Source organism: Lagopus leucura, unplaced genomic scaffold (genome assembly GCF_019238085.1).
Source record: "Lagopus leucura isolate 7727_CA_CO unplaced genomic scaffold, USGS_WTPT01 Super-Scaffold_100015, whole genome shotgun sequence".
Classification (NCBI taxonomy): Eukaryota; Metazoa; Chordata; class Aves; order Galliformes; family Phasianidae; genus Lagopus; species Lagopus leucura.
In genome coordinates, this window is record NW_024962269.1 from 3,103,524 (window position 1) to 3,129,707 (window position 26,184).

General features: G+C 40.7%; 3 protein-coding genes across 7 annotated transcripts in view; 2 read left to right on the plus strand and 1 right to left on the minus strand.

The window, feature by feature from the left end:
• MPHOSPH10 (M-phase phosphoprotein 10) overlaps positions 1-26,184 on the minus strand; it is a 44,720-nt gene that overhangs the window by 4,311 nt on the left and 14,225 nt on the right. Inside the window, exons 2-3 of one of the 2 annotated variants that reach the window (XM_042875940.1) lie at positions 22,863-22,956; positions 453-1,110 (exon numbers count right to left, since the gene is read on the minus strand). In XM_042875940.1, coding sequence (XP_042731874.1) covers positions 453-1,110; positions 22,863-22,909 — 705 coding nt within the window. In that variant the 5' untranslated portion in view covers positions 22,910-22,956. Of the gene's footprint in view, positions 1-452; positions 1,111-1,635; positions 1,741-22,862; positions 22,957-26,184 lie in introns of those variants that run through there. The other variant, XM_042875939.1, reaches the window with a different exon arrangement.
• On the plus strand, positions 2,292-10,616 carry MCEE (methylmalonyl-CoA epimerase). Its single transcript, XM_042875941.1, has 3 exons — positions 2,292-2,349; positions 6,960-7,300; positions 9,953-10,616. Exons 1-3 carry the CDS (start codon positions 2,319-2,321, stop codon positions 10,103-10,105), a joined length of 525 nt encoding a protein of 174 aa, XP_042731875.1. The 5' UTR covers positions 2,292-2,318; the 3' UTR covers positions 10,106-10,616.
• Positions 14,830-26,184, plus strand: part of APBA2 (amyloid beta precursor protein binding family A member 2) — a 90,026-nt gene continuing 78,671 nt past the window's right edge. For all 4 annotated transcript variants that reach the window (XM_042875933.1, XM_042875932.1, XM_042875934.1 and 1 more), the window contains exon 1: positions 14,830-14,948. The gene's annotated coding sequence lies outside the window, so the exon portion shown is untranslated. The remainder of the gene's footprint in view (positions 14,949-26,184) is intronic.

The following is a 26,184-nucleotide window of genomic DNA, read 5'->3' on the forward strand; positions in this document are numbered from 1 at the left end:
TGCGAGTTACAAAGCCATGTCCCTGAAAAAAGAAGTTGCCAAACCCCCTTTGCTCTGGCTTTGCACCAGTCGCCCTAGAGATCTCTCATCACCAGAGGTCAGTATGAGCAATGCTTCCTTGTTTGCTGGGTCAGGTATTCTGCAATTAGGCAAGGTCACAAATTTCTTACCACAAGACTTCCTAGCCCTTACTTCATGCAGAAACACAAGATAGGTCTAAAGAGAAACTGGAATAGGAAGATGGTATGTTTTTCTAAATCAGCATATTTTGTTACAGAGATTGAAGTCGAGTACATTATTAATGTAAAGCCTCAGAAATAATCATTAGTCGTTTAATCAAATCTAACTTGGAATTTCGACTTCGAGCTCAACAATTTATAGTCACCCCACCAGATACCAGACCCTGATTTACAGAAAAAAAATTCAGAGAATTATGTTACTGATATTCTTACTTTGACTTTAGTTTCTTCAAACTCTTCTTCCTCATCATCTGAGATAATGTCTTCAAAATAGTCAATATCATCATCATCCTCCTCCTCCCTCTCCCCATTTTCCTTCTCCACATGTTCTAGAAAAGCTTCCATCTCAGCCAGCTTGAAGAATCTGTCATCCACTATAGACGTTCTTCCTGTTTTTCTCACCGCTGTTTTCTTGGCTGTTTTAGTTTCTTGCTCTAGTGCTTCAATATCAAAGTCAACATCAGAATCATCATCACTGTATTTCTCTATTACGCTTTCTCTGGGTTTACTTTTCTTCTCTTTAACTTCAGTTTTATGTTCTGTATAGACATTCTCCTGTTCAGTTTCTGCTTCTAGCATGTCTTCCACTTCACTATCACTGCTGGCTTCTGCATCAGAGCCGTCATCTTCCTGGTCAGAGATCAGGCAAAGGTCTTTATCATTGGTACACTGTGCAACAGATTTCTTGAAGACATCAAGGACCGCATTATTCTGGAGCTCTAGTTGTTGCCAGATCTGTTCTTCATCAAAGTTCTCTATCACCAGCTCTTTGAGAGGACTTCCACGAACTACACTGCTTCCAAGAGCTTTATTTAAATCATAAAGAGTCTTTGTTAACGTTCTGAAGTCAGCAGCCAGCTCATCCTGCACACTGGGAGTAAGAAAAAAAATAAGAACCTTAAAAAGCACAGCAGGTGTTGTCTTTTTGTTCCTCCCCACACACTTCTACTTTGCAGAACTCACTCGTTTTCATTCATCCACGGCTTCTATGAGTTAACCACATCGAGCATTCCCAGCAATAGAGACGTTGTAGTTAAGTCTCTTTGCTGCACGTTCCCCCCCTTCCGCACCAGCACTTTACTGTATTCTGATCACATGTAAGCAAGTTTCGAGGCAGTACAGCACCAAACACCCAAGATCCCCAGACTCAAAACAACAACCATCTCTCTGCTGTCTCATTCCTCAGTATTCATCCTCGGGCAGCCATTCCAGTTTCTCCCAGCGCCAAAACACAGAAGGAAGAAACGGACATCCCGACGGCTGAGGAAAGGTCCGGGACGTCGCACCGGCACCGACAGGGCCCGGCAGAACTCGGCTCTGCGGCACCAGAAATCCCGTCGGGCCACCACGAAGCCCCGCAGCGAGCAGCGAGCAGCGAGCCCCGCGCCTGAGGTACCTGAGGAAGCGTTCAGGCCGCGCCGCAGCAGCACCCGCCACGCGGAGGCACCTCTCCAGCCCAGCCGTGGCCGCCATCGCCCTCACGTGCAGCTGCCCGGCACCGCCCCCGAGCACTCGCCAAAAGCTCCGAGCGGCTCCAGCAGCCGGCACCGGCGTTCCGCACACCAACGTTCCGCCCTCGCGGCCTCTCCAGGCGCAGCGGCAGGAGGCGGCCCGCCCTCGGCTGCTCGGCGGCGGGAGCCCCGCACGAACCCACGTCCTCCCGCTGGCACTGAGCACTCAGAAGTCCCCGTGTCCGAGCGGCGATGCTGATGTACACTGTTAATTACGGAGATATTTATTACTGGGTACGGCACAGTTCACGTGCCTAGGATGTGTCACAGCCGCTCGCAAAGCCTTGTGCCTCAAGCGCCGATCTGGCCTGTTCGTTCACTCCACAACGCCAGGCACAGCCGCTCACGCCTCGGAGAAAGGCGCCCGCGCAGCCCCTGGGGCCGCGGCACCACGCCGCCGTGCCGGGCGCGCACCGTGACGCCCGAATGGGCGCGCAGCTCTGCGCCGTCACTGCGCCCGAGGGCTCCGCTCGGCACCACCGGGCGGGGGGCGGTGGCGGTGACGGCGGAGGGCGGCCCGGCCCCGCCTGCGTGCGGCTGGTCGGGCTGCGAGCGGTGGGGCGGCGACATGGCGGCCTCCCTGGGGCGCGCGGCGGCCGGTAACGGGGGGCCGAACGCGGCGGGGCTGCTGAGAGCGGGAGCGGAGCCAGGCGTGGGCGCGTGGCGGGAGCCGGGCTGGGAGCGGGAGCGGGGCTGTGCGGGTACCGCCACCTGTGCCTGCCCTGGGCGCAGAGCCGCCCGCGGCCTCTTTTGGTAGCTTTGCGGGCCTGCTGCTTGCTGAGCGACCTACGGGATTGGTTTTAAAAAGGTCTGATACGGACGGCGTTACCTGTCTCAGCATAAACCTACGCAGCAAACCGCCTACTTAGAGCACCAGGGTAGAGAAGCAAAGAGAAGCTTGCCTTTAAAATGCAACTTAGAAGTCAAATGCAAAATTATTTCCCATTCACTATAATAATTACTTGAACTGTTTCCTCTCCTAACAGCGATGGCAGATTGCCCTCACTGTATCCTCACCACACTGCCTTACTGCCACTGACTGCAGGGGAAAAGTGAGTAAGACTTGGTGCAGTCTGGTGCTCCTTCAGAACTATGGAGCCCTTCTGATCCCAAAAGTACCTCTGGCACAAACAGAGCAGTGCTAAGGATGGTCCAGGCCTTGCTGGCAGCTTCCAAGATGTGAACAGCACCTTGAAACTCCTGGGATTTAAAAGGGACAAACTGTGCCCTTTTTCCATTTGCTCCAGAGAGCTTATACACAGTATACACAGCCCTGCTATGTCCAGCTCTGCATAGTGACAACACTGTCTTTGCGCTTGGGAGTTTTTCTCAATGTCAAACCAAGCCATAGAGCAGTGCCCAGTGAGAAGGATCTTCTCAGTGTGGCCCACAGCTCTGCAACTCCTCCAGAGAGCACTGCTGCACTGAGTAGGATTTTGCTTGTATTTATTTACCTCACCATGTAAGTCAACAAAAACGGCAGCCATCAGGGGCAACAGGCCTATGAGTCAGCATTTGCAGAATGCCATTTTATGCCTCTATCAGGACAATTGCACACGTTTAAATTCTTGATGCACATAATACCAGCACTCAGACATTTAACAATTAAAAAAATAAAACCCAAATAGATACATTAAAAATATTCTTCAAGTGAAGCTGAACATGGTAACATACATTCCACAGTAATGCCAAAGCTAAAAACAGTAATCATATAGGAGGGCAGGGTGTGCTGAATCTTCCCTAAAGGACAAGATGCCTTAAAAAATTCAGCTTGGGTTATCAGTGCCTGAAAAATTACATATTTAAAAAGAACAGTAGGGTAAATTACATACATAGTAGGAGAAGAAACTGCATGTGTGAATTTGGTCTGCACATGCAGGTTTGTCAAAGAGGGACAGATGCTTGGATAGATACTTCAGTAGCAGTCTCCATTGGTTTCAAAAGGAACAAAGTCTTATTTTTTATCATTGGATGAAGTTCAGATTTATTTGGGTAATTCTCTAAGTTATTGGATGAATGCTTTTTTGTTTGAAGAATGTAACCGCATCTCTCTGAACAAAAGACTAGCTCTGTGATTTATGCATAACTCACTGAAACATGAAAGTGATGGAGTTTCATTCTGAAGTTGCTGGAAAGCTTTCTTTTTCACTGCAGGGTCATCCTTTGATTATTGGGTGTGCTACTTCTTAGCATGAAAATGAGGCCAAAACCATGAAGATGAATAAAGAGTAGAATTTCAAGTAACTAGTAACTATATGGGTACTAATCTATATAATGCCAGAAAAATACAAATGCTGTTTGTTTATTCTCAGCCAGTTCATACCGATCCTTTTGGAATTAAAACATGCATATAGAGTCAGAATAAAGTCATACGTCTTCACAACTCTAAAAATGTCCTCTGTCCATACATACTTACTGAAAAAAAAAGAGTTCTTAGGAGGAGGAAGTGGGTTGATGCATAATATATATTTTGTATATGTTTTGACTTCACAAGAATCTTTGGATTATTGTTAACTTTTTCACTCTATTGTCAGTCCAGGAAATACTACAAAAATCAAGTGTTTTCTTGAGTAGAAACCAACAAAAATAATACTCTTTATTTGCTTTACTGTTGCTTCAGTAATAGCCAAGTAACAGTCTACCTCTCTAATTTTTGCCAAAAAATGCAATTTTAATCATAATAGCCATGTAATCTTATGCTAATCTTATGCCCTGGGTGAAGTACAGCAAGAATTACAGATGGGAGATATCAAGATGACTGAGAAACATTGAAGCTTTTCCTACTGGTCATGACTGTCTGAAAATCTATATTATTATTATTTCCACTCAATCGTGGCATATTAGTACTTGGAAACAGGAATTAAATAAGAAAACTGCTTAGAAAACATCAGAAATAGCATAGCAAGTAGTAATTTCACATCTTTTTTCTCTTTTGGAAAATACTGACTTTCTGTAAGTGAAAATTTCTCTTGCTTCACCAAAAATTGAATCAGATCTTAAAAAGTGATGACAGGAAACAACTATTAATCTTAGGTAGATTGAAAAGAGTATTTGACTTTTTTTAAAATGCATTATTTACTCTGGTAACCTGGTTAAACTCAAGTCTAGTTAATTATCCATTCCTCTGATTATACCAGCTAGAAGGTGCATGTTTTGTTTTGTATGTTATAGAGCATTGCATGCTACTGCTTCCTCAGGCAACTGCTTTGTTCACTCCAGATACATTTCCATTTAGATAACCACTGTATCTGCAAAATACTTTCTGCATAGATATTTGAGAAACAAAAAATTTTCTTCTGCATAGAAGTTGCTGGTAGATCTTGTTTTAATATGTAAATAAATATGTAAATAAAAAGCTGAAAAGTACTTTGAAATATTGAGTTACTGTAGTATCACTATTGTAACCTAAAGGTAACAAAACCAAAAAAGAATTTTCCAGAACTTGTGGTTCAGATGAAAGTGATGACAGGATGTACTGTGTGAAAGGCTGGCAAGAATTACAGCAGAGTGCTTACTTGGAGAGCTGAGCAAGCTTATGAAAGCACTTAGTGTAGGATGCTAATTTACTATCAAAATATTCTGAATATGCTTACTTTTATGGTAGCAAGTATTGAAAATATGTAAATTTTGCATATTGTTAAAGCTTATACGTAAGTGCACATACACATACATGTCTCAGTACTGCATCATTCTTGTTTGTGAAGTAAAATGAATTGATAGCTGTAGTCTTCCAGCAAAACGGTACTTCTGTTTCCTACTGTGAAACCAGCTGATTAATTACAGCTCCTGCTGTACCTTACAGGGACCAGTACCTTTCCAGAGAACAAAGAGCCTGAAAAATGTAAGCCAGTCTATCCTAAGTATATTGGAAAGCATTCAGAATCTCAGTGCATCCTTGGCACGATCTCTTAGCAAAATGGCACATCTGTGAATTTGCAGCTAAGAATGCATCAAAGACAAATGCTGAGATGCCTCTAGCTTGGCCTTGAGGCACTGGGAACTCTGACATGGCCTAAAGCAAACTGGCATGAAATTCAAATGCTGCCTTTCTGAATATATCCTTTCATTTAATTCTAATTGCAGTGCTAGATGCAACCAATAAGAGTAACGTTTCCCTCCCATCTCTCCAAATTCAACAGACTGATACTTATTTATAATTGTTCTTTTTTTTTTTCAGATTAAAAAAACCCCAACTTTTGAACTATTTGATCAGAACAGAAATAAGACATAGTACAACGTTCAGTACTGTCTTGTCAGAGCAGTCTGAAGAGTTTTATAGACATCTAAGCAGTTTTTCATTGTACTTTGATCCTTTACGGTTTATCCATCTTTTATCTACATCTATATGTTAGCCCTGGCCTTTGTGTCATACTGTCATTCAGTATGTTTTGTTTTTCATTACCTTTTCATTTACAATGAGACAAATGGTAGTTTTTCTTTAAGTCATGCTGAAGCCAGTGGCACTAGTTGCATTAAAAAAGCAAATATCATTTTAATCTTCTGAATCATTACTTTTCAGTAGGGCATGGTATTATTCATTGTTCTTAGAAGAGAAATTATTTCTAAACATCTTGAAACGTGCCAGTGAAACTAAGTGAAAGACCTGTATGACACATGAGAAAAGTAAGAGCGGTTAAAGAATAATAATTGGAGAAAGAGAAAATAGGAAATGAAAGACAGGAGAGGAGATGGTAGCATCCCTCAAGCCTCAAATACAACGTGACATTTCTTTCCTTGCTGGAGTTCTAACAGATAAAACCTCAAGTCTTTTTTCTTTCTTTTGGGTCTTGCAGTATCAGTTAGTTCTGTCCTAGGTTTTTGTTGCTGTTCTTGTTTGCTTGTTTTAATTTCTACATGTGTAGGTATGTCCTTATTTCTTTATGTGTTTTATAAAAAGCTCTGAAAAATTCAGAAGCAACTTTTAAGTACATTATACAGCTGACTGCTGTATTTGGCCACATATTCCTACTTTTAACAAGCATATATAAGCATTTAGAACACTTCTGAATAATTAGTATCTGAAAAAAGAATTTCCCTTGAGCTGAGAGTTCTACGGGATAATTCTTTCCTTTCCTTGGTCTTTGTCTACAGTCTACATTCCACAGTAGTTTGCTGACAACAAGGAGTTACGCAGGTCTCTTAAAAGGTCAAAGAGCAATACCTATGCTTTTTCAGAAGCATCATATTGATGCTATTCACTTTTTTTCAGGGCTTCTTACCAGACTGCATACTTCAGTTCCAACAGTACGAACTTTATTATCATCAAATTCTGTTTCTCAAAACATTCCAAGCTCTTTGTGGAAATTGGGCCGACTTAATCATGTAGCAATTGCAGTGCCTGATCTGGAGAAAGCTCAGTCCTTGTACAAAGATGTGCTAGGAGCACGGGTGAGCGAGACTGTTGCTCTTCCTGAACATGGTGTCTACACTGTTTTTGTGGAGCTGGGAAATACAAAGCTGGAACTTCTACACCCTTTAGGAGAGAAAAGTCCCATTGCAAGCTTTCTGCAAAAGAATAAGACTGGAGGAATGCATCATATCTGCATTGAGGTATTTAACATAATATATTATATAAATATAAAGTTTGAATTTGTTTTTTCCAGGCTTAAAATGTGTAAGGAACAAACATACAAGGCTGTTTTATTTGTGAAAATTCCTGCTGTAGAGATGGAAGTCTTAAACGTGGCTTTTTTCTGTTTTGGAAACCAGAGTTCCATTCCTTAAATTATGTCATGAAGTTTTCCTCCTGTATGCTGTAAAAATTATATTATGTGTTGTTAATCTATAGCCAGTGTGGAAGGTAGACAAGCCCAATGGCTTGTTAAGGGTACTTGACAGGTGGTAACTTCTTGACATTGGAACTTCCTGATATATACTGGTAAAAGATGCAGTTGTAAATTTAAGCTGAAGCATAGTTTAGATTTTCAATAGTTTCTTGCTGTTCGATATGTCATTGATAATTGATTAAAGAAGTCAAAAAAGACCATTGGTCACTATGACCAAACATCAGCAAAGTCTGTAGAGTTTCTTCTGTCCTGTTTGGAAGCAATGCAGTATAAAGGTAGTCAACTATATAAGTAGTCAACTTCTGTAGTATATTCATATTTTAGTGCAAGCATTGGATGCAAAATTCCACATTGCTGCCTGTTTTTAATGCTTTCCATATTTGAATACTGTTTGCAAACTGTATTATTTCGCTCAAAGAGTTATAAATAAATAAAGGGATGCCCATTGTGGGTGAAATGGCTTTCCAACTTCATCTATAAAGACCATTCTGTTTTAGAAACATGAAGGTGAACCTAGGAAATGGGGACTATAGAAGAAAGAAGTGATTTGGAATAAGACCAGAGAAAAGCTCAAGCCCTCTGTAGGACCTCTGTAGTGCTAAGTTATAGGTACAAGAGAAAGAAGATGTGGGCACTTTTCAGCAAAAACCTCCCTAGAGTTTCAAGTAAATGTAATCCTTCTGAAGAAGTTTTAAGAAATGTTATTACCATCTGAAATTGTTCTGTCTAGTTCTCCATTCTGTGGAGATAGGATCTTTCTTGTTGAAGACAAACCAAAGACAGTTGTCAAGGGAAAACATACTGTTAATTATGAAAACTGTGAAGAATGGGAAACGCTAGTTATCTTATGTTGAAAAATGCAGAAGTGTTGTATTAAAGAAGAAAACATGTAGCTGGATATAGTAAGCCAAGAAAACCAGAAGTCATAATGGAACAGATAAGTTTGATGAAACATATGAAGGAGTACTACATACAGCCAGAATCTCCTAAGTGAAGTCTTAGAACTTACTGCTAGATTCCCTAAGCAAAAAAAAAAATAAATAAATAAATTCAGATAATGATTGTTCAAAGTCTCCTATATTAATGGTCTCCATATAAATTCAAATGGAAGGTTATAGATCAGTTTACATGGAAAAAGATATTCAGTTGTTGGCTTGATTTTTAAATGGATCCGAAAACAAATTTGGTCACCACCATAGACAAAAAGAAATTAACCAGTCCTCCCCTAATTTCCTATTCCCTTCAGAATGAAAATCCCAGCATTTCAGGGCATATTCTCTTCTGAATTTAAGCAAAAATAATTTTCAGATAAACAAAAAAAAAAATAATTTCACTTGGTTGTTCATTTGAAATTTGAAAATATGTTGTAGAAATAACATTCCATGAAAAATCTTATTGCAAAAAGCTGAATTTCAAAAATATCTTTCAGTGCTAGGGTGGAAGTCTGATGAGTTTATCAAATTGCTTTTTGTTTTTTCCTTCCACCTTGTTCAAAGGAAAATTTTATATAAATGTGTTGGTGGAGAATTTGCTTTGGACAAAATAAGAATTTTTATAAGAAATTAAGTAATTCCAGATGATCTGCAATTGAAATTAGTAACTGCAATGAAAAGAATGCTGAATGTTTGGTAGGATATCCAGTCCTGAAACTCGTAACGTGATTGCAACCACAGGCTTTCCACTGTTTGCTCTCCTTGCTTCCTTAGGGATACAGAAATTGGTTCCAGCTGAGCCCAGACACAGTTCCTCTTCTGGCTATCTCTGCAGGAGCTGCAGTAGCTTTTCTACTTGGGGAAGCAACCTGAAGGGAAAGATCTGCTACTTCTGACACTTTTGCTGTCTTTTTTTATGTAACACTTGAGTCACTTCTTTTTTTTTTTTTTTTTTTTTTTTTCTAGCTGACTGGTAGTTGTGTGTAGGAGGAGTTGTAGGGAGTTCTGAATTCTGATGAACAAAACTGCAGCAAACGAGTAGGAATTAACAGATGTCTGTTACTCTGAGTCAAGACTCGGCATCTTTCATACAATAGTGTTATGAATGTTTATTCATGGAGCTATGACCAGACACCTCAACTGGGAAAAAAACAGTGCAATTATTTTAATTCTAGGTCATTATAGATTATTGACTGTCGTCTTGGCTAAACTGAGCGCTCATTTTATTATTTTGAAGGATGGATACCTTTAAGGTTCGGGAACATTCAAACAATTTGATGTCATGACATCAAACTTAAGATCACATTATATAGTTCAGACAGGTTTTTGTTAATTACATTTTACTGCAGAAAACCTCTGAAATTTAATGGTAAATGCTATTATTATAATTAAGTTTGACTTAAAAAAAAAAAGAAAAAGGAACAGGTCATAGTCTGGGGATGTTTTCTGATGAATTTCTGTAAACCGTATTTTTCTCTCATAAGGTTGATGACATAAAAGCAGCAATGGCAGAACTGAAGAAAAAAAAGATTCGAATATTGAGTGAAGAGCCAAAAATAGGTGCACATGGTAAACCTGTGATTTTTCTTCACCCTAAAGATTGCCATGGAGTCCTTGTGGAACTTGAGCAAGCCTGAGCTACAATATTCATAAATAAGACAATAAATGAGTTGTGAAGTTACTGAGCTGGTGCTGAGAATACTGATGTGCTATTCAATCTTTACAAATTCACTGTAATTCCTGTGGATTAAGTACAGCTTCTGAGCAGTAAGATAGTGCTGCAGATTTCTTTGTTCCGCATTTGATTTTCACAATCAGTTGACATTTCTTGAATTCACTGTGATTCTCAAGATGTATACCTAAGCCAAGTTGCATTTATAACAGTAATTGTGTTCTGTTGCCTCATGTTTTTGCCGCGTGGCTTTACTTCTGTAACCACAGAAACTGTACAGTTTCTAGGTCATCCCACATTATTTTGTTCTACATTTTAAAGCAGAGACCCAATTCTCAGTGACAACAGTAAAAGCTTCGATAGTCCCTCTAAAAATAAAGGGAAAAGGAACATCGTACTTTGTTTTCACCATTCACTGTCTATGTTTCATACTGATTGATTGGTTCATGCAATAAATAAATCCATATGTTATTGTATGGCTATCTGAAATCATTAAATACATTTTCCTTGGCATAACAATTACTAGTGAGGAAGTTACAAGCATAAATCATCATGTTGTTGTTTATGAATTCTGCATATGCAGGCAACGGGAAGAAAAATGTCTGAAAAATTACTTGACTGAGATATATTTCAGACTTTAAGATGCATCTTGCATTTTTGTTTTTGTCAGGTAGTGAATATTTGTTTTCAGATTTTATCCATAGGAAGATCTCTGAGACACCTGTACAAATAGTGGGAAACCACTTGCTTTATAAATACTGTTTTCTAATGCAAAAGTGCTTACAGAATCACTGGAAAGCATAAGAAACATAAGTCTTGGTTATGTACAATCTCCTCACATCAGAGAGCATGCCAGTGTACTTAGTTTCTCATAGAGCGCAGTCACAGTTTGTTGACTTATTCATGGCCAGACTTCACTTTATTTGTGCATGTTAAGCAAGCAGTGTTTGTCCTGATACTTCTCTAAGTTTGTTTTGATATCATCTGTAGAAATGGAATACCTTCTGTTTCTCTCATTATTTTTCCCAATCCTTAGAAATATTTTTAGCTGAACCACAACCTTGATTTTTTATTTTCCTACATCCCTGCACATACTCCACCTTGTTCTAAAATAAGTTCATTTTATTCTAGGATAAAAAAACCTCTTGTTTTATCATGTTTATTCTGCAATTAATCCATCTGAATTAAAAAAAAAAAAAAGTAGTATATCAGTTTGGATTTGTGTTCATTGTTACCATCTTCACCCAGTTATCATAAGTTTTGGAATAACTTCTGTTTTGAAGCCGCAGTTGCAGCATTTAAAACAGTTGTGAGACTGACAATTTGGAAAGCTGTGAATGAACGACAAGAGAAACTTCTGCTCACCAGTTCCTGAATGGATACCTTTCTTAATGCACACGCAAAGGTATTGCTGCATATTGTTAAGGACAGTCCTTGGATTTGGAGTGTTGCTGTGGCAGATTAATGGAAATTGGTGTGACCAAGAAAGTCTCACTGGAAAACAGTGGAATGTGGGGATGTTGAGATACTAACAGAAAGCGCTCAGTTGATTCTCTCCTTATTAGAAATTCTTCCTCTAGTGATATGGACTTGGGTTTGTTGGACTCAAGAACCCACAGAAAAGAGTAAAAGGTAAGAGTTAATTGTTTCAGTAAATACTTATTTGTTTTATCACTGTATTTGTCTTTTTGGTGAAATTATTAGACTGTGAAGCAGAAGCAAATTCTTAGCACTTCTCATGTTGCTACTGAGCTGAACTAGAAACAGTAAGTTAACTGATAGTTTAAATCACAGAATGTTGAACCATGTAAGATTAATGTAGAAATGGAAACTAACAACTTATAAAGGACTTACTTGTAACTTACAAACTTAAAAAGGAATTGGCCAACATTTTAAAATGGAAGATCTCACCTTCTTGGAAATACAAATTCTGTCACCTTTGATAAACATTTTCAAAGCAGTTTGAATGTTTTATGAAATGTAAATTTATTTTATTGTGAAGGAGGAATGTTTGCCTCTTAAAATTGTATAGTCCTTTAGTATCTATAATATTATGCTATCTCTGGTGCTTCATGTTCATTTGCACTGTCTTTCACGTTTTTTAAGAGCACTGTTAACTGCTAAATATAAAAGCACAGACTCTGAAGTTAGGAAGAGTTCTTCCAAACATTTTAAGTAGGTATATTTTGAATCACTTTGTGACATTTCTAGATATAATATAAAGTGATCTTTAAGTGTTATGTTTTGTTACCATGAAAGTAGTACATAGCTACTAAAATATTCCATAAAATGTTTAATGAGCCTTTTTACTCACTTTTACGTTGCATTTTCTCCCAGTAATAAAGGTAGGTCTAAGTCATGATTTAAAGGAAACAAGAAGTTCTAAAGTAACAAATAACTGTGAGTACTCTGAAGGCATAAGAGACCAGACAAAATGTGCATTAAATGGGAAGGAAAATCTCACTTCTGCATCAGTGGCTGGTTTGTATGGAAAAGATTATTTTCAGAAATTGAAGGTTAGCAAAGAAGTATATTAATGGACTGATATTATGCACTTTATTTTTGCCTTCCATTTTGGTATGTTAAATTTATAATAACCACCTGTCTGAGTCACTATCTCTAAAATGAGGTGAAGGGAGATTGTTTGTTAGGAACTTAAATTTAAGAATTAAAAAAATGTATCTTACTCACTTTTGGACCAGCTGTAGCACAATACTTGAAACTGCAGCAGCTTCATGAAGAAAACACCTGGCTGCCCTATCCAACTGGGAGTACTGCTTTGGATGTATTGTTGGGGAAAGTGAAAAGTTCATTATGTGTATAAAGCTTAATTCATTAAGTTAACAATTTTGAAAATTTATAGTGTTAATTAAAACATGATCTTTCAGATGTCTGCATTACTCATCTAAGGATCATACGTAACTTCCTGTAATTCTGTGTAAAACACATATGCATTACTGTTTATGTAATACTTGGGTTTCATTATTTTCAAAGGAGAAATAAAATCAGAGACATCTACAGGATATAAACAGATGAGAAAAGGTACCAGAGGGGAAAAAAAAAAAAAAGATAAAAAATAGCAGCTTAATAGCAAATGGCTGTTGTGTGAATCTTAACAGAAATCATGTCTAAACAAACATACAAAAAAATCCACTGTCTGGGTTTCCATGAAAGACCTTTGCATGTAGATGGAATTTGAGTTGGTGCTAAGCAACTGGTACAGCTACCCCAGGGCAAACAAAGAGTACCAAGCTGGATGGGATGCAGAGTGAACATCGAGACCGAGCTGACCGGAATGCAATATAATTACATTAAGGCGGCTTTTCACTTTTGCTGTCATTACAAAGATTACTTTTTACAGTCAATAGCTTCCAGTCTGAAATCTGCATACTAATGAGCAAGTCCTGTCATAATTGGCCTAGCAGCACTTGATCTCACATATTCTCCTTTGTATACCAAGTAACCACCATCACCTGGCTGCTCTGGGAAGATCTCATTCTTTCTGATAAAATGCCTGAGAAACCACCTGGGTTTGTCACTCACCATAAGAAATGCCATTCTTGGAGAATCATAGAATCACAGAATGATGATTCTTCTTATTCAAAGCACCACAGCAAAGCACCACAGTGATCATCTAGTTTCAACCCCCTGCTGTGTGCAGGGTCACCAACCAGCAGACCAGGCTGCCCAGAGCCACATCCAGGCTGGCCTTGAATGCCTCCAGGGATGGGGCATCCACAGCCTCCTTGGGCAACCTGTTCCAGTGCTTCACCACCCTCTGGGTGAAAAACTTCCTCCTTATATCTAACCTAAACCTCCCCTGTCTCAGTGTAAAACCATTCCCCCTTGTCCTATCACTATCCACCCTTGTAAACAGTCGTAACCCCTCCTATTTATATGCTCCCTTCCTTTTTTTTTAGTTGTTATATAGGAGGTTTTATGTATTATCAGCACAAGAAGATAAATATTGTGATTCAATCTCCAAGTCTGCCCCCAGGGTGGAATGTGAATGTTAGAGGCCAAGTGCTAACCCTCACTGCAGTGTTCAGACTTCTATTTTTTTACTTGGTTTTGTTGCACCTCATGTAACAGGTCACGAATGACCTCAACCCAATGCCTTTAACAGCAGGATGGCTTTCAGGAGCGCACTTCACAGCAGAATGGGATGGAAGACTGACGAAATAACATGCGATGGCCCACACCAGAGCTGGGTTCTTGGGTGTGCAAACTGGGTGCGTGCGGTTGCCAGCCTGGAGGCCTCCAGCACTAATGGTGCCTGAGGGCTCCCGCAGGCAGCCCCAGCGGATAGCTCTGCTCAGCGTCCCGCTACCCGGCCGGTTAGCCCTCATCACCACACCGCCTGCTTTCTGTGCCATTCTGTCAGGCTCAGGGGCGCGCCACAGCCCGCTGGCCGCCCGCAGGGCAGCGCGAGGGGGTCTTCCACGACCTCCTCACAGCCTCGCCGGGAGCAGCACCCTCTGAGCGGAGAGCGACTCCTGCGCTTCGGGGCGCGAGGACGGCCGCACGGCGGGACGAGGCGGACGGGCTGAGGCGAGGCGGGCGCGAGGCGCGAGCGAGGCGGGCGCGAGGGGGGGGGCCTCCCCATCTCCCCGAGGCGCCGCGGCGGTCGCGCTATGCGCCATGCAGGTTCCCGGGCGGCCGTCTGTATTCTCGCACGCAGCTTCCCGGGCCCATCAGCCGTCTCGGTGTGTGGCGCCGAGGCAGGCACACAAAAGAGCGGTTGCGGCTGCACCCGTGTCGGTCGCCGCGGCGTGGGGTGGGGACCGGAGTCGCCGCTGTCAGCCAGGGTAAGGAGCGGGGCCGCAGGGCGGGGGGCCCGGCGGTCGGCGACGCGGCGGTCGGCGACACGGCGGGGCCGGGGCTCCTCCGGGGGTGGGGCGGCAGCATCCCTACGGCTCCTCAGGGGAGCGGGGAGCCCGCGGCGCCGGGCGGGAGCCGAGCTCGGCCCGCACCTCGAGAGCCGAAGCGGGGGCCGCCCCCGCCTCATCTCCCTGCCCGGGGGGGACCCTGCGGCATGGCGGCGCGGGGCTCGGGGCGCTCGGGGCTGCGCGGGGCCGCTCTCCTCCCGCGGTCGCGAGGCGGTGCCACCGCCGCCCCTCAGCCGCCCGGAGCCGGCGGAGATCGGCGGAGCGATGCATCGCGGCGGTCGCTCTGCCCCTCCGCTCCCCGCGGGACGGCCGCCCCGAGCGGCGTGCCCTGCCCGCCCGGCTCCCCTCAGCACCGCCGCTCCGGAGCGGCTCCGTCCGGTGATGCGGACGCCCCGGTGCAAAGCGGCGCGGTACACCCACGATGTCAGGGTTTTGTTGCAGGGCTGGAGGCTCGAGGGTCCCTTAATAGAGTCAGACGAAACGCAGGAGGAGCCCTCATGCAATGCAGCACCGCTAGGAGTTTGTATTTGTCTCTGATTTCGTGCCACCCGTGTACAAACGGATCAAACATTGCCATTTGCTTTTTTTTTTTTTTTTTTTTTTTTTTTTTTTTTTTCTTTTTTTTTTTTTTTTTTTTTTTTTTTTTTTTTTTTTTTTTTTCCACTCCCTTCGTCATGAGATCTGGAGGGGAAGAAGCCGCTCCATGAGGAACTCACGATTTTCCTTGGGATAAACAGCACCAGGCATTTATTACATCCTGATCTGCTTTCCCCTTTTGGAGTAGTTTTTGAATACAATTTTTGTATTGCCGTAACAAAAGGGGTGGGGGAGAGCAGGGGAATGCTGCGTTTTTGGCTGCATCTCGAGAGGTGAGGTGAGGGCTGGCTCCTTGCCTCGGCAGCCTGCGCTTACAGGGCTCTGTAGTTAGTATCCCCAGCGTCGTTCTGGTGGCTGCTGCATGGAGGTGAAGGCGTATAAGAAGTGTAAATAAAGGCGATGGAAATCTGGTTGCAATTCAGAGATGATGTGCATTACACTGAGGTTTAAGAAAAGTCATAAATGACCGTGGCTCATTCGCGTAAGAAATGGAAATGTTTCAGTTGTATTACCTTGTCAAGGCCACTGTATAATCTCCCTGGAGGGGGGCTGGGAAATCTGTTTGCAGAGAAGGTATTCCATCTATTTTGCCTATTGCCCAATGCTCCCTCATTTTAGCAGCAGAAATGAAAAACAGGAGCAACTGCTATCACAGTTTTATGTGGTTGTGTGTAAGCAATAGTATTTCTACATAAGATAATCTTAAAAGGAATTTTTGTGTAATCATTTATCAGCACTTAAAAGTAAAAACACAGTACGTGCTGGTTATCTGTATGTTGAAAAGCATATGACTGAAGCTTTTCTTAAAGCATAAGATGGAAATCGATCACTGTATAGTCCAGATTCTCCTCTGTGTGGGACAGTCAAGGTGGATGGACCTTTTATTTCTGTATGTTGTGCTATGGGTACTAAACCACAGAAGGGGAAGTCGCTGTACTTATTCCTCTATAGGCTTATAAGGTTTTATGCTGCAGAGTTGTCCTTGTAAACCTTGACTGTCAGGCTTCCAGAGCCTGAATTCTGTGATAGTTTAGGTCTTATCTGCACTTGGAAATAGCTAGGGCTATTTTTAAAGATGCAGTGTTGCCCCTAATCATCAGCTGCGTTATTACTTTGCCCTGATCCTCTAATCATAAAGAAAAAGCGTTCCTGAAAAGGTCATGGTTGCTCAGCTTTTTTGGTCAGTCTTATGATTCTAAGGGGGGCCTCTTGAAGAGCAATCTTTTGTGGAATGACTTGGTTGATGCCAGCTCAGGCTGGAGACTGGAGATAAATTTTTACAAGAGCTAGGTCCTTAAAAAGTGACATTTGATTAACACTGTAAACATGAGGAACTACTTCAAGAGGAGTAATTGTACCATCTCTCCAGCTGTTCCGATAATACTTGCTAATTTCCAAAAATACCATTGCTTAAGCCTCTTCCATGTTACGTTCCTGTGCTGAAGGTGAAAAAATCCAGCAAGAAGGGATCTGTTTCTGGTTACTAGATCACAGAGAAAAGTAAAGATCTTCTTGTCCAAAGCAAAATGCTGGTTGAAGCCTTTGAACCCAGCCTCAGTTGGGGAAGCCTAACATTAATGACCTTTTAGATCCATTTCCAATTTAATCCGTGCTTGAATAAAATAACCCATGCTGTAAGCCATTGCAGCAATAGAGGATGGAGGGCAGCACTGCTGAGAGGGCTCTATCTAGGGTTATGGTAGACATCAAGCTGCACATGAACCAGATGTGTGCCTTAGCAGCAAAGATGGCCAGCAGCATCCTCATCTGTGTGGAATGCAGCCAGTAGACCAAGGGAAGTAATTATTCCCTTCTGCTCTGCATTAATTATACAGTATCTGTAAAATTGTGTCTGGTTTTTGGCACACCTAGTACAGGGAAGATATTTATGAACTGGAGCGTGTGAAGCAGAGGCCACCCAAGCGATTGGGGCTGGAGGCCAGGCCCTATGAAAGGAGACTTTGGGAGTGGGGTTGCTCAGTCTGGATGAAAGGAAGTATTGGGGAGCAGTCTTCCAGTACTTACAAGGATGTCATCAAGAAAGTAGAGCAAGCCTCCTCACAGTGGTATGTGGCAGAGAATGAGAGACAACAGGCACGTGTTGGAACAAGAGATGTTCAAGGCAGATACTAAGAGTTTTTTCAGCTGCGAAGACAGTGATACATGGGAGCAGGTTGCCCAGAGAGGTTGTGTGGTCTTTATCCTTGGGGATTTTTAAGACCAAAATGGATAATACCCTGAGCAACCAGATCTGGCTCTTCTGAAGACCATGGTTTGAACAGAATCTTGAGCAAGAGACCTCCAACATTCTTTCCAACCTGAATTTTCATACAATCCTGCAAACAGTTGTATGTTTGTGCCTATCCTTAACTGATACAGCAAGTAGATGTTCCACAACACAGAACTTTTTTAGGAGGAACTAGTGCTTCCCTTCTAAGACTTATCCATGTATCTCAGCTAAAACAGAATGTAGTATCAGTATGATAAACTGGCCAACTATCATTACCTTTGTTGATAAACTAATGCATTACTACAAGCCTCCTGGAGAAGAGATATTACTTGATAACTTCATATTTTAATGTTGGTGTAAACAAAAGGAAGAATGCACTCTCTAAGTTAGTGAGTTGGGTTTTTTTTGGCACTGCTGTCGGGCAGTTAAAGCCTTGGAACATTAGTGCAAGAGACGTAACAGTAGTTCTTATAGCTGGAGAAAATAAAGCACCAGTGCAGTTGTATGGATTTCACAAGTTAAGAGGAAGGCATGCAAGTAGAGCCAGAATCCACTAAGTTTTAGACACTTCAAGAAATATGCAATTGCTGATCTAAAAGTTCATTGTAAGTACTTTGGATACTTGAAAATACTGGGGAGAATGACCTATTTCCCTTCAAAAACTGTGTGAAGAGCAGCACCAGAAAGCACCATGCATTTCCTGAAATGTTCAATGCTTTGGGTTTGTTGTGCCTGCAGAAGCTAAACATACATGTACACTTTATTATGGCATCTGTGAGGAGGGCTTTCTTTCAAGTTTAAATTTTGTCAAAACTTCAGTCTCGTCTCTTAATGGTACCATTCTCCAGAAGTAAGATCTTATAGCACTGGCAAAAACAAATACAGAATGAATGTTATTTCTGATACTTGTAGGTGAATGCACTGTCACTTGAGTACATTACATTTCTTTCCTTTTTTTGTTGCAGTACTTACTATCTTCACCTACTGCAGCAGAGATGGATGACTTGCACTTCAAGGAGTGAATTAGAGTAGACCAGAGCTGCTACAGAAAACTGTAGGATTAATAGGTACTTCCACCTAGGGAAAAGGGAGAGAACTAGAAGCTATCTTCTCATCTCCACCTACAGAAAAGTCTCATCATTTTCATATGATAAGGCTGTGTGATGTAATGCTGGAGATGCATCTACTTAACTATAAGTATATTCATGCATGAAGGGATCATTTGCTTCTAAAATAGAGGTAGATAGAGAGGAAGAGAAAGTTTACCAAAAATGTGTGTGTGTGTATATCTATATTAAAAAAAAAAAAAAAAAAAAAGCTTGGATGGAAGAAGTATGGCAGTTATGAGCAGTATGGGGTTTGTAGTCTAAATAAGGATTTTCAAATAGCAGTAATTCTGCAGTGCTGATATCCACCTGGATTCCCACTGGTGGTTACAGGAAGGAGTATTTTGGGATAGTTGTCTGTTTTGAAGTATTAAAGATGAAGCTTCCCTTAGGGACTAGTACTTCTCATTACAGGCTTTAGTAATTAAGGTTCATCCACATAGGAATAACTTGCTATTGTTTTATTTCTTAAAAGACGGGTTGAATATTTCTATTCTGTTAATTGAAGGAAGTAATTTCTGAACTTCATTTTGTAAATTGATGTTGGGAGCATTGTGAACAGCTAAGATTATTTCCAGTGTTCTGCACTTCCTTTTATTTTTGGAAGATTCCCCTCTCAAACACGTCTGTCTGTTACAACCTTTGTGGAAGTTCCTCTCCCCAAGCAAGTTGTATCAAATAGTGAAATCTGCTAGGTTTTCTTTCTTAAAACATTTCTACAATTGAGAGACCTGACCTTGCAAGTTTTTCTTCTGTAACTCTTCTATCTTCGTGTGTTAAGAGTTTGTGAGATCTAATCCTTGAAGAATTAGTGGAACTCTTTCACCTAAGTTCAATGGTTAGATTCAGCTAAGATTTAGTGATCATAGCAGGAAAGTTTCTTCTCATGGTCATAAGTGTAGCCCACTGATTACAATCTAACACTAGTTTTGTAACACAACCCATGGGAGGTGACACTGTTGAGGTAGATTTGCAGGTCTAGCTGCATGACCACTGCAGTCCAGAATACCAAGTAACAAGATAACTTGGGGATTTGGGGGTTCATTTCCCTTTTCTACTGTAAGGCACTCTTGTTCAGTGACTGTAAAGAGTCATCTCTGCTTTAATGTTGTTTTACTTTGAATTTGTTGTGAGTGACAGCCAAGTGCTTATCTTAGCATGACACTGCAAGGTTCTCTAAAGATTTAGTGAGATTGTAATTCCAGTAAAAATTGAACAGAAGGTTCAGAAGCAGAGATTGAGAATTTATGTTCTTACATATACACTTTCATCTTTACATCTCACAATGTTAAGAGCCTAAGTGGAGACCTTTCATATCTGAGGCTTTTAACAGTTAATAAAACTTTAGTTTATATTAACTAACAAAGTGGCAACAGATACTGACAATGTTACCTTAATTTTTCACAAACATACTGTACCTAGATGTGATCCCTAAGGATCTATATAGAAGGAAGTCCATACGCTTCCTGCCATGCAGAAGGCCACCAATAATTGTTAATCACAGAGAAGATGAAGGCATTACAGCATTTCATACCAAGGAAGAAATAAAGCACATGAAAAGTCACATGGAAGCAACTCTTCTTGTCATGAAGCATTTGCAAAGGGTAGGAAGTTTTGGAGTTGTTTTGGTAATAAAGCTTGGGAAAATCTCATCTACGCAAAGGAGACACCTGTAGATCTTTAAATGCTGAATTACTTTAGGAGCTATAAACTGATTAGAGAAATATTATTAGCACATCACAAAGGAAGAACACTGGGGGGAAAAGAGAGGAGGCACAACATGATAACATCTGTGTTTTGGTGGTGATAGTCTGTATGTGAAAATTCTCTGAGGAGGAGGAAGTGATGAATTTTTGAAGTGTAGGCTTCAAAAGAGAGAATATTTGGAGGTATGGAGTCTAGCTAACATTAGCTGTGTTTCTAGTCAAGGTGATACTTGGCTCAAACGGAATGAAATACAAAACTATGAAGTCACAGAATCACAGAATTGCAGGGGTTGGAAGGGACCTCGAGAGGTTATGAAGTCCAACCCCCCTCTAAAAGCAGTCCCTGCAATAGGTCACACAGGTAGGCATTGAGATGGGTCTTGAATATCTCTAGAGAAGGAGATTCCGCAACTTCTCTGGGCAACCTGTTCCAGTGCTCTGTTACCCTTACTGTACAGAAGTTCTTCCACATGTTTGTAAGGAACGTCCTATGTTCACGTTTTGGGCTGTTGCTCCTTGTCCTATTGCTATGCACCACTGAGAAGAACCTGGCCTCTCCATTTGCCTCCCACATCCCTTTAGATATTTACAAACATTAACCAGAGAAGTCACTGGTGTGTTAGATGCATTTAACCAGAATAACCAACTGCCAAGCAATAAAAAATTCAGCCTCTATGCCTTTCTTTTCTTTTTTGTTCTCAAGTACATCAAACCATTTAGCCAAGTATTTTTACACTACACAGCTCTTTTTCCCCCACCACTGTACAAGTTCTAGTACAGGGGGAGAAGCTCAAGTTCCACAAGGAAAGCACTTATTTAAGCAAAAGATAATCCCAGAAAGAGTAGCTGTATTTGGTATTCAGTGTTCAGATTCTGTGAAATAGCTAATCTTGATGTGAGAGAAAGGAAACAAAATAAAATAGGATTCTCCCACAGCCCTCCCATGTGTTTGCTACCTTCATACATTAGACAGAAACAAGGGTGTTTGCATGGAGTTTTTGTCTCCCACTGTGCTGTTCAAAATTAGCATCCTCTGCTGTACTTCACTGGTTAGCCTGTCTTAGGAGTCTCAGAAGTGCTAGTTAATTTTGCCTTCTCCTGCCCCAGCAAAATGTGATATATTCCTAACTGAGTGCATGGTTACTGAAGAGACTGGAGCAACTAAAAAGAACAGCTGTACAGACAAGATTCTGTTCTGGAATGGCATAGTTTTTGTTGTTTGTTTGTTTGATTGATTTCAACAAGAGCAAAATGATACCAAGTTGTGGCCATTACTCTCTAGAATCACTGGTATTAGCTACCACAGAAATAACACTTCAATGCAAGGGAAATTGAACCCTTTCGCTTTAGTCAAATTTTGAAATAGGCATCAAAACTCATACTCTTAAAGCCAATAAGGGTGCCCTTTCAACACATCAGACTGAATACCTGGAAATGGAATTGCTTGTTTCCCATTCAGAAGGAAGATTGCTTTACAGCTACCAAATACACACTAAATCTCTCTCATGGGAATGAGGGATTTTTTTTTTTTTATTTTTTACTTTTTAATGTTTTGTTCTAATCTGTAGCTTTACTATTAAGGATGGCCACCCTGACTGCAATTTTCTGGGCCAGAAGGGTTTTCAGAGATTTGATACTACTTGCTACCAGGTGCCATGATTGCTGGACTGTCTTGAATGAGGGTGCAAGTTCTATCCCACTATCTAATGCTCATTGTTTCCAATGTAGGAGTAACTGTAAGTGCAGTCTCACAAAGAACACAAATATTTCCACTGTTATAAACTGATCCAGGATGGGAAAGAAGCAAAGGCTTGCCTTGGATCCAAATTCTTACTTAGCAGCATAGCAAGTTGTTGCCATGCTACCAGAATTGCTTGCCTTCATATTTAAATTTACCCTTAACAGATTTACATTTAAAGAGAATGAACTATTAGCGTTACAGTACATTAAAATATAAATAACCTGATAAGGCATAAACCTTGTTATTCATTTCATCATACATTTCTGACTTCTGCAGATGTTTTTTTGTTTGGTTTGTTTTTTAATCACTAAATAAAGCCCACCGCAACATCAGAAATCCCAGAGATGGATGAAGCAACACAATCTGATAAGGGTCTGTGCAATAAAGGTTTATGTCAAGAGAGGAATATAAATTGTAATTTCCACACTTAATGAAAACGTGCATTTTGCCTACCTCAGTAAGTGCCTCTTCCATCCTTTGTAGAGTCCATGATTTATCATCACACAGGGAAATCAGAGGATAATGATATTTTCTTGTCATTGTTCAGCTGCGGACAAAAAAAGAATGTTTTTTAAATACATACACACAATTCTTTAGATGCACAAGCTTGTGGTACTGGAACATGACTCTTGATTAAAGATATGGAAGCTTTAAAAAGCAGCTTATCCTTGTGATATTATTAGCCAGTCAATCAGTGTGGCTTTAATTATGTAGAAGTATTTGACATACTATGGCCCAGGAGATAAGAGCTGTGGCATAGTGGATGATAGGCAGAAACAGTTCTGTTGGTAACTAGAAGTGTCATGCTTAGTGCTGCATCAGTGGTATGAAGTGAGCAACCAAGAGGAGCACTCCTAGTAAATACTGAATTGCATTGCATTATTTATTTCAATATTATGAAGGCTTTCTTGTTGGAAGACTTGCTATGGCAATACCAGTGTAGAAGCAGTAGTGTGTTTTTAAGTCTTTTTTAAACACTGTAATAAAGGGTTTTTCTTTGGGCTTTCAGTGGTGGGTGGAAAGCTCTGTCTCTTCTTCCTGAAGTGACACCAAAATTGTGTGTTGAGATACTTGCTGTTTTCAGTATTTGGAAAGACAACACCTTAGGGTTTTTAGCAGTTCTCTTACACCTTTGTGCAGTGATAATTTATTATCTCCAGAGCATGTCTTTCTGCTGATATTTGGCCCTTTCAGTATTCAACAAACATGTAATAGGTGAAATATAGCTTTTGAACAACTTATCATAAAGTGTCAGGGTAAAGAAAGTAAATTTGATGGTCCTGTGTTACAGACAAAGAGATGCTGAAATGACTTGGCTAAAATCATTTGCCCTGCTTGATGACTGAGCCATAAGTACCAAGGTCTGCAGAACATGTTTAATGGCTTATCCATGTTGCTATCCTACTCTTGTTCCTGCTTTGTACAATAACATTCATGAAAAGAACAAACTGTTAACCAATGAGCTTTCCGTCATACAAATATCTTGCTGACATTTTGGTGTAGGAATGTTTTGCTTCATGAGCAAATGTACAAAGACATTTTACATTGTGATGTGGTAAAGACCCATAGTCATCTGTGATTTGCTTCCTAAGGCATGGAAGGAGGGAAACTGATTTTATTGTTGTTGCAGCACTGCTGTCCCCCTGTGACAGTATTTTTCTGTGTACGTATCTGTATTTATTCTGGAGTTTTAAAATCAAAATTTAGTAAAATCTTAGCCTTATTCTTCGGTCAACATTGAACTGAGATTTGATAACACTTATTAATACTGGGAGTCTTGTTATATTTCATGGTTTGGCTAATGTTCCAGCTGTTAGTGTGTGAGAATCTTAGCTTCAGGTTTCTATTCACATTGGCTGTAAGAATGGAAAAAACTGTGAATAAGTGCTTTAAACATCTGAGGACAGTATGACATCTTTAAATAATTTTGGAATCCTCATGATTGGCAATGCTACAGCAGTTGTAGTGGAAGTAAACAGGTGCTGGTTAATATTAAGAAACTTCAGTGGTATAAACTTGAGTTAGTGTTTATCTTTATGATACCAGTTAGTTTTTGAACTAGCTGTTTTGTCAGTAATTGCTCCACAGTGTTTCATGTTTTTATCTGTGTAATGATAATCCTAATTAAATTAATCTGGTACTTAAGGTAATGTAGTAGCCTGATGTGGTATTGATAAATAACATCACAAGGCTGGAAAACATCAGACGATTACACTGGTGATCATAACTTTCCCAGCCTTTCCATATCCTGGCACAATGGATCTTGTTTTTTGACAGAATGAAGTCCATATTGCATTTAAGATTGCCTCTCTTACAACATCACATGAGCATGTGACTCTAGCTTGGGTCACCCTAGCTGACTGGTTCACAGCTTGTAATGTGTTGGTCCATTGACACAGTGACTGTCACCTCCTCAGGCTAGTGCGGCAATAATCCTTCCTACTTCTGCTTTCTTCTTCACACCATCCACTGGGGGGCCAGCAGTGATGTCTCTTGCTGAGCCGCATGCCAATCTCCCGATCACAGGAAGCACGCTGAACACCACAGTCTCTCATGTCATTAAAACAAGGAACGGGGAAAACTCAAACTGTTTTTAAACAGTAAAGTTTGAAGTGTTTTCGCCTGGTCATAAGTTTACTGCAGAGCTGAAACTATACTAACCAATGCAGTAACATCTTGAATTAAATGGAGCTGCTGTAAAATAAACCAAATTTGGGGGTTTATTTGCCCCAGCTGCCTGTTGTTACTGTAGCAAATGAAGTTGTAGAATTAAATGCAGGAGAGATACTATGTGACCATTGAGGGCTTGACTCAGAAAAAGAGGTGTCAAATAGCAGAGAAACCGATTACAGCCATGCAATGATAGGCTACAAATGATGGTACCAAATAGGTTTCCTCAGAGGATACAAAGTGCCTTCCAAAATTCACTGAGAGAGCCGAGAAAAGCTCTGCACAGGGTCATCTTATTGTTATACAGTTGGAGTCAACCTCAGGTTATGAAGGGACAGTGACATGTCTTTGAAGTTCAGGTGGCTGCAGGCCAACCTTTGATTTGAGCTGGGTGCAGCTCAGCAACATCTCAAGACTTATTTTTTTGCTACATCTACAAACTTTTCTGAAGTACTTTGGTCCCCTAGGATGTCCCACCCTAGCAGGACTGTAGCTGTATTGTCGTTTTGTAATAGCAGACGTTCTAGTTAGGAGGATGAGTCTGCCACGGTGTAGTGGTTCAGATTGGAATGATTAAATTTAGAAAAATTAAGCCTAGTTGATTAAATTACAGGAAAAAAAAAAAAAAAAAAAAAAAAAGGAATTTGTCCATTTGTTAAAGGAATTAGCCTCAATGAGAACAATTATATAGGTGTTCTTTAAATATCATATTCTGCCAGCTGTCATAATTTGTGCCATGTATAAAAGTAACTGCAGACAAGACATTACTTGTTCTAAGCCTGTACCAGAACTTACATACATATTGTCCAGAGCATCAGCTGAAGAAAACTCAATCTATTTATGACCAAATAATCGAAACACTGAAAAAATAAGTATTAGCAATACTTATATTGCCATTTAGACTTTTGCTTAATATCTGCTTACTGCATGTCTAGTGATGAGAGAGGCAGAATACTGAATGTCATATACAAAGATAGACACAAAACAGGCTATGATCCAAAGTGTACTGATTTGATGTCTCAGGTAGTGATCTGTCAATTCATTTTGAAAGGAAAAACATTGATTACTGGAAGTATTATCAAAGAGCCTAGCCTAGGAAATGTAA